Genomic DNA, 12,174 nt, shown 5'->3' on the forward strand with positions numbered 1-12,174 from the left:
CAACTTATTAAAATTATTTATTTTGTCTAAAAGTCAAAGAATCCAATGATATTTGATTTGTAATATGTGGAAGAAAGTAAATCAGCACATCTTTAAACAATTAAGCAATTATCAAAGTATCAACTGACTAACGGTCAATCACCTAGTCAATTAAGTTATACTACATTGAAAACTGTATAAAGCTAAAAATGTATCTTCATTTATTTTGGATAAAAGATATATAGTTTTTTTAATGACATCCTTCTGCCAAGCCTTGAAAAAGATGAACTATTGCACTTAATGTATGCTTCTACATTGAGTTTGGGGGAAGGTTGTGCACATGCAGCTTTTGTTATGGTGAACTCACACCAGATTAATAGAGGTGTTGGTTATAGTATAAGTACCAATAAAGATGGCAAAATCTTGATAATGCTGATTATCAACTAGTGGACAGATTTAATCAATCATAATATGTACTAGCTTATTTTTTTCTTTAATAACCAAATTTAAAAAAAAGGGACTGTTGTTTATATTTTGTATTTATGTAAAAAAAAAAAAAAACGCAGCTGATAAAATGTCAATATCAGTATTAGTCTCAAAAATCCAGTATCGTTCAGGTTCTACTTTTGATTGACAACTGACCATTTTGGATCATTATGAAATAAAAATACAGAGCATATTCTGGTTACAGTTTTACAAATGAGAAGATTAGCTTTGCTTGTCTCTGTGCCTCATTATTATGATAGAAAAATGACTTTATTGCCTGCTGATCAGACTAAGTAACTTGGCAAATTGGCAAAATAATCAATTAATCACAAAACCTAAAAGGTTAATTACTAGTGAAATGATTGTTAGCTGCAGCTTCAGATGTCTGCATGTATGTACCATATGTTTGCATAAGTCTTAGTAGGATGGACACCTGGAATCCACATCATGTAAATTACAATATCAGCTGGAGATGTAAAAGTCCAGGCTGATGTTTTCATCCGAGACATATAAGGAAGTGAAAGTCAAGACAGTAATTAAGCAAGATTCAAAAACGTGTGATATTTTTGCTGGCCTGTGTAATCTGACCTTCTACTTCCAGATGAACAATATAGCAAGAGAACTGTAGGTGATCATACAGACTGGGTCATGTGAAATGAGGTGAGGGAGATAAACACTTCAATGAGACGTCACGAGTCGATTGTCTGACTGTGAATGAAACTGAAGGTCACGCTTAACAGAATGAAGGCAAACACTCCAGACAGACATAACACAATCAGGAGAGCTGATTAAACCAACAGCGATGGCCAATCAAATAAGGAGCGCTGCTGTGCCTTTGGTCTGACCTGTCTGTAACTGACAGGTGGAAAGAGAAAAACTGAAACAGACTCTTGATTCTGCTGTGATAGGTCAGCCGGCTAATCATAAATCATAAATATACAACTGAATACCTGAACAGTGAAAAGGAAACAGCAGGGAAACATTGACTGGAGTTGATGTTTAACATTAACTCTACTTTTAGTGCCAAGGACATCTTGTCGCCATGGTTAGTTAAAGGGGCTATGTGAAGTGGAATAGATGAATGTCAAAGCGGATGTACATCATGATCAGGGTCACAACTACTCGCACTGACACCAAGGCGTCCGTATTTTTATTTCAATTTGCATTTTCCCCCACAAATATGAAGTTCGGAGATGACAAATCATCTCTAATATTTTAGCAAATTTGAGAGTCATGTAGAGACACGTGAGCAGCAGTTTAAACTTACACACAAAGGAAAAAGAACAGCATACTTAAGCCTAAAATACAGCATCCCAGCTCACCCCACACATCCAGAGTCAAAAATGCAATCAACTTATTAATCGCTAATGAAAATAGTCATTATCTGCAGCACTACCATCTTCACCAATCATCATATATGTTTAGAGCTGGAAAAATCACATAATAATAATAATAGTAATATGATATGTAGTTAATGTCAACAGACTACATGATGATGGGACTGTCAGACCTCAGCCAAAGTAACTTAATAACTATATGCAGTTTTATTTAATACAACTAAACCTCAATATCATGATGAATATGGAGGCAAGAGGACATGTGGCCTTCACAAGCACAAGACTGATTTGATTTTCAGTGCTAATGATGATAAAACAACCATGACACAGCCTGCATGGCAATAACATCCCACAGACAGTCCTTTGCTGCAGTTAGCCGCGCATGCATTAACGTTAGCTCTGCATCACATGGTGAAAATGTCCAAGAAAAAAGCACATCAAGAGGGGACTGTTTGCATGCAGCCGTTGGATGGATGGTGCAGCTTCAGCTTCCACTGGCTGCAGCCGAGGGCCTGAGTCCACCAAAGCGTCTAATAAACCCACAAAACATATTCAGACATGCACACAAGCTAACGGTGAATTTCCACTGAATTCACACTAAGTCCAAGCTAGCTAGGCAGCAAGCTAGCACCTGTTCGGCAGCAAGAAGGATGTGAAATCAACCTGTGAGCTCACAAACTGTGACAGCGATAGGAGGATGGATGGATGGATGGTCGGCCTCGGATGTTTTAACACACACATATCTCTATTCTCTGTAACACACCAAGCTAACCGTCCTAACAGCTAATGTAAAGGACGGGGTAACGCACCTTCCGGATGCCTCGATTCCAGCTCGGACACGACGATTCATCCTTTTCCTGAGTTGAAACGAGGATTTGTGTTTCCTACACGAGTGGATTTGACATTCTCCTCTTCATCATGATGATGGTGGTGTTTTGTTTTTTCAGTCCCATTCCTGTGTCAGTGACGTTCACTTCCTGTTTCACATCCCAGCCGCAGCAGTCTGTGATAGTTAAACAGGCAGCAGGGAGAACATCTGATCAATAATTCATCCAGTCACTGCAATCAAACCGGCTGGGATAAAACACAACCGAGTCGCTAACTAGAAATGACAACCAGCATGGTCCTGTGTAGTGTGGAAACAGGTGGTTGATTAATTGATTAGTCGATGGACACGAAATGTATCGTAAATTCTGATAATCGATTAATTGTTAAGGTCATTTATCAAGCAAGAAATGCAGAATACTGGTTACAGCTTCTCAAATGTAAGAATTAAGTTGTAATGTCATTGTTCATGGCATATTCATGGGTCTACATTTACTCAAGTACTGTACTTAAGTACAATTTTGAGGTACTTGTAATTTACTTGAGTATTTCCATGTTATGCTACTTTATACTTCTACTTTTCATACATTTCAGAGAGAAATATTATAATTTTACTTCACTACATTTATTTGGCAATGTATAAAATATTATGCATTGTTACAGATTAAACTGACAAAAGTATATGAAGTAATTAAAATGACGACTACATTAAAGCGGCGCTTACATATTAATACAATAACAGTGACAGTAACCCATCTGCATAATGAGTACTTTTACTTTTGGTACTTTAAGTATATTTTGATGCTGATTCTTTTGTACTTAAGTAACTTTTCAAATGCAGGACTTTTATGTGTAACCGAGTATTTCTACACTGTGGCATTGCAACTTTTAAAAGATGAAAGTACTTCCTCCACCACTGTTGGTTGCACAAAAAGAGAAATCAGAGTCAGAGGAAGACAGTGAGATGCAGTTGAAAGCCCTGCAAAAAGCTGGTTAATGCACCTTGCGCAAAGATTTTACTTTTGCCAAACCACTGCTTTCAAAGGTTAAGAATAAACCTTTGGACTCAAGAAATCTGAAGATCTCAGCCTGGGCTCCTGGAAAATTGTGACATTTTATAGACTACACGATTAATCAGTTAACTGGAAAAATAACTGACGGATGAATTGATGACAAAAATTGTTACTAAATGATAATTCTACATATTAGAGCATAAAATGGAACTAAGATGATAGAAAGGACTTCGCCTAAACAAAAATTAAACATTGATTTAAGGGTTTGTACACTATTTGTACACGCCTGGCTACATACAATACATACCTAATACTACATCATAAGCAATATTTTATACAATAGAGATGACTAGTCTCTGGGCCCCAGTGGAGAGATTAAACATTTCTTCACCGTTTCATTCATTATCTGATATAATCATTTTGCATGTGATGTGTGAACCGTTTATTTGTATTGGAAACAAACCGAGTGTAGATGATGTTTTGTCAGATGTTTGAGTTTATAATGTTTCAGCAACAGTGTTTAATTTCATCACAGAAAAATTACAGGTGAATTTGTACATATCAATTCAGTAGCACAGATCAAATGCATATCAATTATTTAACTAGAACAGGAATGTTTTACGGTAAGCTTTTGCCATTTCCTCCTGTTGCCTATATTGTTTCGACCCAACAGCACCATCTATTGACGAGTACGAGTAATGTCATTTACAGACTCATTTGGTCTGAGCTGATTTTCTTGACGGGAATAGACAGAAAGCTGTGAGCGAGGTTTACTAACTGGAAATGAGATTATCTACTGCAGTGATGACTCAAAAATCCGAGGAAGCAGCAAAGGCAGATGAGTAGCTCCAATAATCTACAGTTCACATTACTTTTATCTCATCAAGAGCAGAACAACTACTCCATGTTTACACTTCCATGATATTTATTCATTAAAAGCTTCATTTGACAAGAATGTATACCTCTTTCCTCACACAGGAAACTAATATTTCCGCCGCCCCATCCTGCTGTTTCTGATTAAACAAGCTGACAATGATTTCTCTTTTGATCTCTCGTTAATCAAATCACTTGAAGTGCTCATAATGCAGCATAGCAGGAACTTAAACAACCTATAGCAAAAAGAGAAAACCTGTTATGTTTTTGAGATATGGACTAAATCCAGTCTCCTGTAAGCTGTTAATGAAAGACATCCTCCTGTTTAGTTTGTTGCCTGTCTTCAGACTGTATTCAGCCTGTCTTTTCAGTGACACAGACTTTGAACTTTGCACTTCTCTTGTAGTCAAGTCTTCTCCAGACTGTGATAGAAACCAGTGTCTCTGCGGTGCTGTTGGACCGGCATGTTCCTCCTGGTGCTGCTGACCTTCTCCAGGTCGATCTCCACCAGCACCATGCCTGGCTTCTCCCCTCCGCAGTCGCCCAGCACCTCACCCCAGGGGTCCACCACCAGGGCGTGGCCATACGACGAGCGCTTCTCATGGTGCCGGCCGACCTGTGCAGCCGCCAGGACGAAACACTGAGTCTCAACTGCCCGCGCACGGAGTAACACCTGGGAATAAATAAAGTACATTTTTACTGAGATTTGTGTTTGCTTGGATTTATAACTTATAGTTATGCTTTCATTACTATCCTCAGTAATCATACAGTCTGTTGTCTTATCATGGCTCATCCCACCTCCCAGTGAGCAGCTCCTGTTGCTACAGTGAAGGCTGATGGGTAAGTCAGAATCTCGGCCCCATGCCTTTGCAGAGCCAGAGATAACTCAGGGAATCTCAGATCATAGCAGATGCCCAAGCCAACCTGTGGCAACAATATAAAAATTATCAAAACAAAGACACAGAACAAAATGGATCCAAAACATGCCTGAAGATTTCAGCAAGAAAAATTAGCCTTTTTGTTTTTCTAAATTTTAAAATCTCCTGTATCTCAAAGCCAAAACTTACAATTCCTGATTAAAAATGTTTCTTTCCAATAAACTCACTCCAAACCTGACGGTAAAATAAATACAGTACATGTAAACATAAGTTTACAATTACTGTATACATTGTCTTCTTTTAAATGGTCCACACAAGAACACTTGGACTGTTTGGGAATACCTCAACCGTTTGCCGGCCTATTTGGGGATATCTTTTCTGTGACAGTAGGTTTCTCAAACGAATTGCCTAATATGAAGAATCCATGTGCATTTACAGCTCTACTTGGTGATGATTATTATTTCATACAATGACACCTTGCCGATGGGAGTTTGGACAGGAGACACGAGGGAGTGTCCAGGGATGGTGAAGGCACTTTCTTTAAGGGATACGCCCTTTTCTGGCAGTTCCACATCAAACAAATGGGACTTCCTGTAGACTGAAATGACATCACCTGTGGGTGTAATGACAATGTGTCAGTGTGAGCGTGTATCTGTGTGTACCAAAAGGAATCGTCAAGTGGAAAACATGGACTGTGGGTCTTTAAAAGCGTTTATAAGTGCTTGAATTAGTCTGGATCTTTACCTTTATCATTAATTATGACATGACTGTTGTAGATTCGTCTGTCAGACTCCCACTCATGTCCTTGCTCATGAAATCCTCCAAGAGACAGCCACACTTCCAACTTCCTGGAAGAAAGAAAGGTTAAAATACCTGTAGAAATACTAATTATTGTCAATTATTCAAATCTTCCTCACGTGACACATAAGACACTAGTGACTAGATTTAACTAGCAGGAACAGTCATCCTGTAAAAGTAGATGACTGCTGACGGATTCAGAGTTTTACCAACCAATCTTGCTTGGCTACCAAATACATATTTACACTAATGTTACAAGAAATTTTAATCCAGGCTGGTTACCTAGCTCCTATTACTACGGCACACAAGGTCTGTTTCTTTATGTGCTCATGGGGTAATAAGTTAGGAAAAATATCTTTTAGCGGTGCAGGACTGAACACACCTTTCTGCCAATGTGGGAAGCAGAGTAAAATCCCTAAAGCAAAGCCAAAAAGTGAGACCTATGTCAATATTTCCTAGGAACATAAATAAATAGTATTTGTCTACCTGGCCAGCTGAGCATATTGTGAGATTGTGTCTCCTGTCAGGCTCTCAGACAGTGACAGCGTCTCCTCTCGACTGGATCCGATGTAGTCGAAGCCCTCAGGCAGGAAGACCATGCTGGCCCCTCGCTCCTTGGCTTCCTCCACCAGCTGTTTACAGGCAGAGAAGTTGGCCTCTTTGTCCGGGGTGGCTGTCACCTGACAGACTGCAGCCACCGGTCGAGGTAAAGTGGACATCCTGCACAGGGAAGAGGTTGTTATTATATCCAGTGCACAGGAGCTACATGCCAGGCAAAGATGTCAGGACAACCATGGTTGATCATTAACTGTACTAGTTATTCTGTTATACATTTATGGTACAATATTGAACAGCTTTGCACCCATGGTGATCTTACTAGGATATGAGCACATTTAAAGTAAAGTATAATTTAAATAACACAATACAAATGTAGTCTTTATCATAGGCTAGCTAATAGGTATCAAAACAATACATTCCCTTGTCAGAATAATAAACATACCTTTTTTGCAGCTTGATCTGTTGTCTCCAAGCTGGGAGGGAGGCAAAATACTTTGCAGATGTTCCCAAAATGCACCTGACCCTGAACATTGGTCCACGAGACCTACACAGGACGTCACCTTACTTGTTTAGTCCATGTTAGTAGCATTTGGTTCAGTGTACAGCAGGAAGGATCAGCTGGGCTTCCTTCCTTCCTTCCTTGGATTTTTCTGGGTGCCAGCCCAGGTCACCAGGAGTTGCTGATAAAATTGTGTCTTGCAAAGTAAACTGCTGATCTGAAGCTAAATGAAAATCACAGGCAAACACCCATTGGCTTTGTCATTGTGGTGATCTAGAAATAGCTCAGCAGAAGGGCATCAGCCATTTAGATAATTAACAGATTTGGGACTATCTTCTTTTTCTTTTACCTACCATATAAAATAGAAACGGCACGATACATGGTTGTTGTCTTTGTTCATAAATGTAAGGAAAACAAAAAACATCCTGCCACACTGGACTGCATTTCCACACAGGCACTCACGTGGACCAGCTCTACACATCCTACCCGGGGTCCTTCTCAGCAACACCCTTCCAAGATGGCAGCCAACAGTAGCAGCACGGGTAGCAAATCGAGCAACAGCGCCGGTGGAAAACAGTCCGGCCCGTCAGCCGAACAGGTATCCTCACCTCCACCTTAGGCTGCTTTAGTCGGTACACTCATTGTCGTTTTTGCTCAGTCCTGTCAGATGAAGCTAAAGCCGCTAACTGGCTCCCAGCTAGCTAAGGCTAACGTTAGCTTCCACATCGCCATCATCCGGCTTTCTTTCTGCTTTCTCTCCACTAAACGTTACAACAGAGAGAGCCAGAGTGAAGCCATACATACTATTTGCATTAATAAAGAGTTTGTCACTAGTTTGTCCGTGCAACAAAGAGTTTAATAGGGTTTAGGTGCATTTAAATTAGCATACGCCTCTATTGGGATGGTGCGTTTTGATTAATAGGTCTTGCCCAGTTAAAGACACTGTGAGAAGCTATTTTTATCACTGAAGTAAAACCCCCAACCCTATTTTACTAACGTCAAGGCACACAAAGTCTTAAAAGTATTTAGATCCTTTGCTTAAGTAAAAGTAGTAAAACCACTACACACATGTCCCGCATTCAAAATGTTACTTTTGGAAAAAGTAAGTAACTACTAACAGCAAAATTAACTAAAATTAGGGCATGTGACGATTATTTTATTGATTAATAAATGAATCTTTAGTCTCTAAAATGTCAGAAAATATTTTTAAACGCCCATCACAATTTCTTACAGCCCAAATTGACATACACTAATAGCTTGTTTTGTCTGAACAGCAGTCAGTAATCCTAACATATTATGATTATAGTGACATAAAGTAAAGTAGTAAATCCTAACATTTTAAATACTGTAACTAGTAATCAATTAAAGTTGTTGCTGTTTTTGTGAAACTGTAAAAGCCACATTTATTTTACTCCATAGATAATTAAGGTTAATATATATGACTGCCTGCCTGCCTGTATTGTTGCTGACTGCATATTTTTCTGTGAAAGGTGGTGGCAACATTTCAGAGTATGCGTCAGGAGCAGCGCAGTATGGCTTCTAAAGCTGCAGAGTTGGAGATGGAGATCAATGAGCACAGGTTGGTAGCAGATGTTGCCACCTCTGCAGCCTCTTTGATTCACTGTCAACTCCTTTCATATTTGATCAAGAAAGACATTTCCTTTAACAATCCTGCTGACCAGCAGCCACCACATATCTGATATTGCTATGTTTACAAACATTTTGCATTTGCTTTCATATCTTGCTAACTCCAAACAAGGTCATAAAAATATGTCCTTAGTCACAAATCTGAGAAATGCATCGCGACAGTCAGACTAGAAAACTGACCAGCTGAGTGTCTTCATGGATTAATTTTTGGTTTTTAACATCACTTTTTGTTCATCCAGCTTAGTAATTGACACCCTGAAGGATGTGGACCCTTCGAGGAAATGCTTTCGTCTTGTAGGAGGAGTGTTGGTGGAGAGGACGGTAAAAGAAGTTCTACCAGCCTTGAAAACCAACAAAGAACAGGTGATGGATGAGAAAAGAAAAACAAATGTAATAGTACATTATCTTTAAATGTCACTAGTGAAATGTATTAGCAAACTTGGAAACAAATATAAAGTGCCATGGTGTTTAATTCTTAAAATTGTATTGTAAAGGTAACGCACAAACATAACATTAGTGCGGTATTGTTTGTATATCTATTTCAATTTAAAGTAGATACTTGCAAGGTCAACACTTTCCTCTAATGGTTGCATACATGTAGTTTTTTAATCCACCAGTAACAATTACCTCCTTTCAACATGTTTTAATTTAACATAATTTCAGAAGACAACTTCAGGCAAGAATCTAAAATTTAATTTAGTCGAAAAGGTCTCACTCTCGTCCCTTTTTTCCCCACAGATCTCCAAAATAATAGAGTCCATCAACACACAGATGCAGTCTAAAGGACGGGAGCTCACAGAGTACAGGGAACGCTACAACATCCGGTTGGTGGGAGAGGGTGAAGGAGAGGCACAAAGCCAGTCAGCAGCATCTTCCAGGGACAGCGAAGGAGGCGGGTCTAAAAGCGGAGCTGGCGTTTTAGTGTCGTAGTTTATAATAATAGAGGGTGACAGCAGGGCCTTATGATTTCTGCAGTACTGAAATTATAGTTGGAGTCACAAAATCTAGGTTTTCCATTGTCACAGGATAAGTTTGGTTTTGGAGATTGGTCAAATTTCTGCTAAACATATTGCACTTGCTATTGAAGTACTTTTACACAAACTCAAACAGTACACATAGTGCTGTGCTTATGTATGTGAATGCTAGTGCGTATAAAAAATGAAGGGTGTTTGTCTTACATTTGCCTTTCAGTGAAGCTGAAAGGCTTTTTGTTTCTGAAATACTGTGCAAGAAATTAAACAATCAAATTCAAGTCCTGAGTACTTGTTTTAGTCTTACTCACAATTACACATGAGCGAGTAAATATTTTACTATCTCAGATTAAAGAAAAAATGTTCCCCCATGTAAGATATAATTGCCAAAGTGCTGGGTTAAAATTTGAAGTTAAAAAATCATTTAAAATGCCAAGAACATACAAGAGTGCACATGGTTATTAAATAAAAACTAGATCACAGTGCATTTTTAAGTTTTTGAGCTTTAACATTTTGTAAACTTAAGATTTTGGACAAACAACTTAAAAATTAGGAAAAATAAAAGCTGATTTCATTGGGCCCTAAAGTAGGTTGAGCTTTGCAAACAGTCACCCTTGCCAAGGCAGTACAGGTCCTGGAAGGCATTTTGGCAACATGTTATGAGCATGAACAAGAGATTATACTGTAAACATGTCACTATAGATCAAAATGAATGTGTCAGCTTTGTTCACCCTCCCTCTATGAAACATTTTATTCACGATTTGTGTCTTCACACGTAAGCCATGCACAGAACGGCTGCTGGTTTGCATTGATAATGCTGATGTGAGGTCAGTCTGTGTTCAGTGGTTATATGACGTGACCAGTGAGAAGAAGTCAGTGCTACCACCACACCTTAACAATAAAGGCCTGTCATTGAAAACACAATAAAACTTGTCGTATTCTTTCTGATCTGTAGCACATGCTTGAGCTCGGAGTCGTTAAATTAATTTGTTAGCACAGTCTAAACTGACGAAATGCCACCTAGGACCTGATGTGCGCTGTTCACACTGTTTATGTAGTTGTAAGGACAAAATTGTTTTTGTTAATGGTCATGAATTAAAGAATGCCACAAGTGTGCTTTTTTGTGTGTGTTGTCTTAAATCTTTGTTACTGTAAGCCACAAATCTCTTACGACATACCGACTGTTTACAACCCAACATCACCTCTGTAACGTTTTTATGGAAGTTCAAGCAATAGGCCATCCTTGTGTGTGGTAAAAATGTAACAAAGAACCTGTTGATTGCAAATAATGTAGTCAAATCAAATTGGGGATAAGTGATTTCCATCTTCCTTACTCCCAGATGTGTCTGTCCACACTGGTGAATGAAAATTAAGGTCTAAGATATTTTCATACAACCACAGCCTTTGCTTTGTCTACACACCTCCTCACCTTACATTATTTATATTAGGCATAATTCCATTCATGGTTTTCTGCGGATTAAGGCAAGACGAATGAAGGCATCTGTCCTGAAGATATGTTAAACGACTGTTACCTCTAACATAAGGCTGTTTTAACTAAAAAATAAAAACTGCATAAAATAACTTTTTTAATTATAGGGGAGAGCTTCCCCTCCATTGACAAGTACAGTACATATACCTTGAGCAAGGCACTTTGCCAATAATTGTACCACTTATGCTATTAATGAATTGTTAATGCAAAACTTTACTTGACAGCCCCTCAGTTTAAATCTATTCCCTATAATGGGAACGTGTGTAAATAAGGTTTGCATTTAAAGGTGTGCAGCTGTAAGATAGCAGCGACTTGCAATGTTGCCTTGTTGGATTCTGGGGGGGGCATGTAAATGGATAGACCATTTTTGGAATGGCCCTCTTTTAATTTATTTCTGCTTGTTTTGTTTATTGTTTTTGGAGTCTCAAATTGATATCGAAGATGAAAAAAACAAAAAAAAACTGTACACTAGATACGTCATATCTATCTATATAGAGAAGAGTCTGATGGTCGAATGTTATTTACCCAGTAAAATGAGTAAATAAGATCCAGCAAGTGAGTATGCAGATAACTTTAGCAAAAGACCATGACCATATAGTATAACGGGGAAACACATAATACGATTGTTTTTATCATTTATATTAAAAAATAAAAAGAATGCCGACGAGGATGGGATTCGAACCCACGCGTGCAGAGCACAATGGATTAGCAGTCCATCGCCTTAACCACTCGGCCACCTCGTCCCATGGAGTCCTCTCTAGCAGCAACTACTTTCTTATACATCACCATGTTCATGATTACCTTCAACACCCTCATTCTCA

General features: G+C 38.7%; 3 protein-coding genes and 1 non-coding gene across 8 annotated transcripts in view; 1 reads left to right on the forward strand and 3 right to left on the reverse strand.

Moving 5' to 3' along the window:
- clcn3 (chloride channel 3) overlaps nt 1-2,767 on the reverse strand; it is a 40,834-nt gene extending 38,067 nt beyond the window's left edge. For 4 of the 5 annotated variants that reach the window (XM_044184556.1, XM_044184554.1, XM_044184561.1 and 1 more), the window contains exon 1: nt 2,612-2,767. The gene's annotated coding sequence lies outside the window, so the exon portion shown is untranslated. The remainder of the gene's footprint in view (nt 1-2,611) is intronic. The other variant, XM_044184560.1, reaches the window with a different exon arrangement.
- Nucleotides 2,768-4,118: 1,351 nt separating this feature from the next.
- nit1 (nitrilase 1) lies at nt 4,119-7,694 on the reverse strand. The gene is made up of 6 exons (XM_044184581.1): nt 7,190-7,694; nt 6,676-6,909; nt 6,136-6,239; nt 5,868-6,004; nt 5,312-5,437; nt 4,119-5,186 (listed from the first exon to the last, which is right to left on the reverse strand). Exons 1-6 carry the CDS (start codon nt 7,276-7,278, stop codon nt 4,920-4,922), a joined length of 957 nt encoding a protein of 318 aa, XP_044040516.1. The 5' UTR covers nt 7,279-7,694; the 3' UTR covers nt 4,119-4,919.
- A 6-nt stretch (nt 7,695-7,700) lies between these two features.
- On the forward strand, nt 7,701-10,980 carry pfdn2 (prefoldin subunit 2). The gene is made up of 4 exons (XM_044184583.1): nt 7,701-7,844; nt 8,737-8,825; nt 9,133-9,256; nt 9,632-10,980. The coding sequence occupies exons 1-4, from the start codon at nt 7,764-7,766 to the stop codon at nt 9,821-9,823; spliced, it is 486 nt and encodes a 161-aa protein (XP_044040518.1). The 5' UTR covers nt 7,701-7,763; the 3' UTR covers nt 9,824-10,980.
- A 1,034-nt stretch (nt 10,981-12,014) lies between these two features.
- On the reverse strand, nt 12,015-12,096 carry trnas-gcu. Its single transcript has one exon. It is a non-coding gene; the product is annotated as a tRNA-Ser (tRNA).
- Between the last annotated feature and the right edge of the window lie 78 nt (nt 12,097-12,174).

The sequence above is a fragment of the Siniperca chuatsi genome, linkage group LG22, assembly GCF_020085105.1.
Source record: "Siniperca chuatsi isolate FFG_IHB_CAS linkage group LG22, ASM2008510v1, whole genome shotgun sequence".
Classification (NCBI taxonomy): Eukaryota; Metazoa; Chordata; class Actinopteri; order Centrarchiformes; family Sinipercidae; genus Siniperca; species Siniperca chuatsi.

Coding starts and splice junctions, on each gene's coding strand:
- nit1 (XM_044184581.1), bottom strand. CDS start 7,278: ATGTTCAGGGTCAGGTGCATTTTGGGAACATCTGCAAAGTATTTTGCC. Junction 6,005..6,135: donor TGTCATAATTAATGATAAAG/GTAAAGATCCAG, acceptor TTACACCCACAG/GTGATGTCATTTCAGTCTAC. Junction 5,438..5,867: donor TCCAAACTCCCATCGGCAAG/GTGTCATTGTAT, acceptor TTGTTGCCACAG/GTTGGCTTGGGCATCTGCTA.
- pfdn2 (XM_044184583.1), top strand. CDS start 7,764: ATGGCAGCCAACAGTAGCAGCACGGGTAGCAAATCGAGCAACAGCGCC. Junction 7,845..8,736: donor CCGGCCCGTCAGCCGAACAG/GTATCCTCACCT, acceptor TTTCTGTGAAAG/GTGGTGGCAACATTTCAGAG. Junction 8,826..9,132: donor ATGGAGATCAATGAGCACAG/GTTGGTAGCAGA, acceptor TTGTTCATCCAG/CTTAGTAATTGACACCCTGA.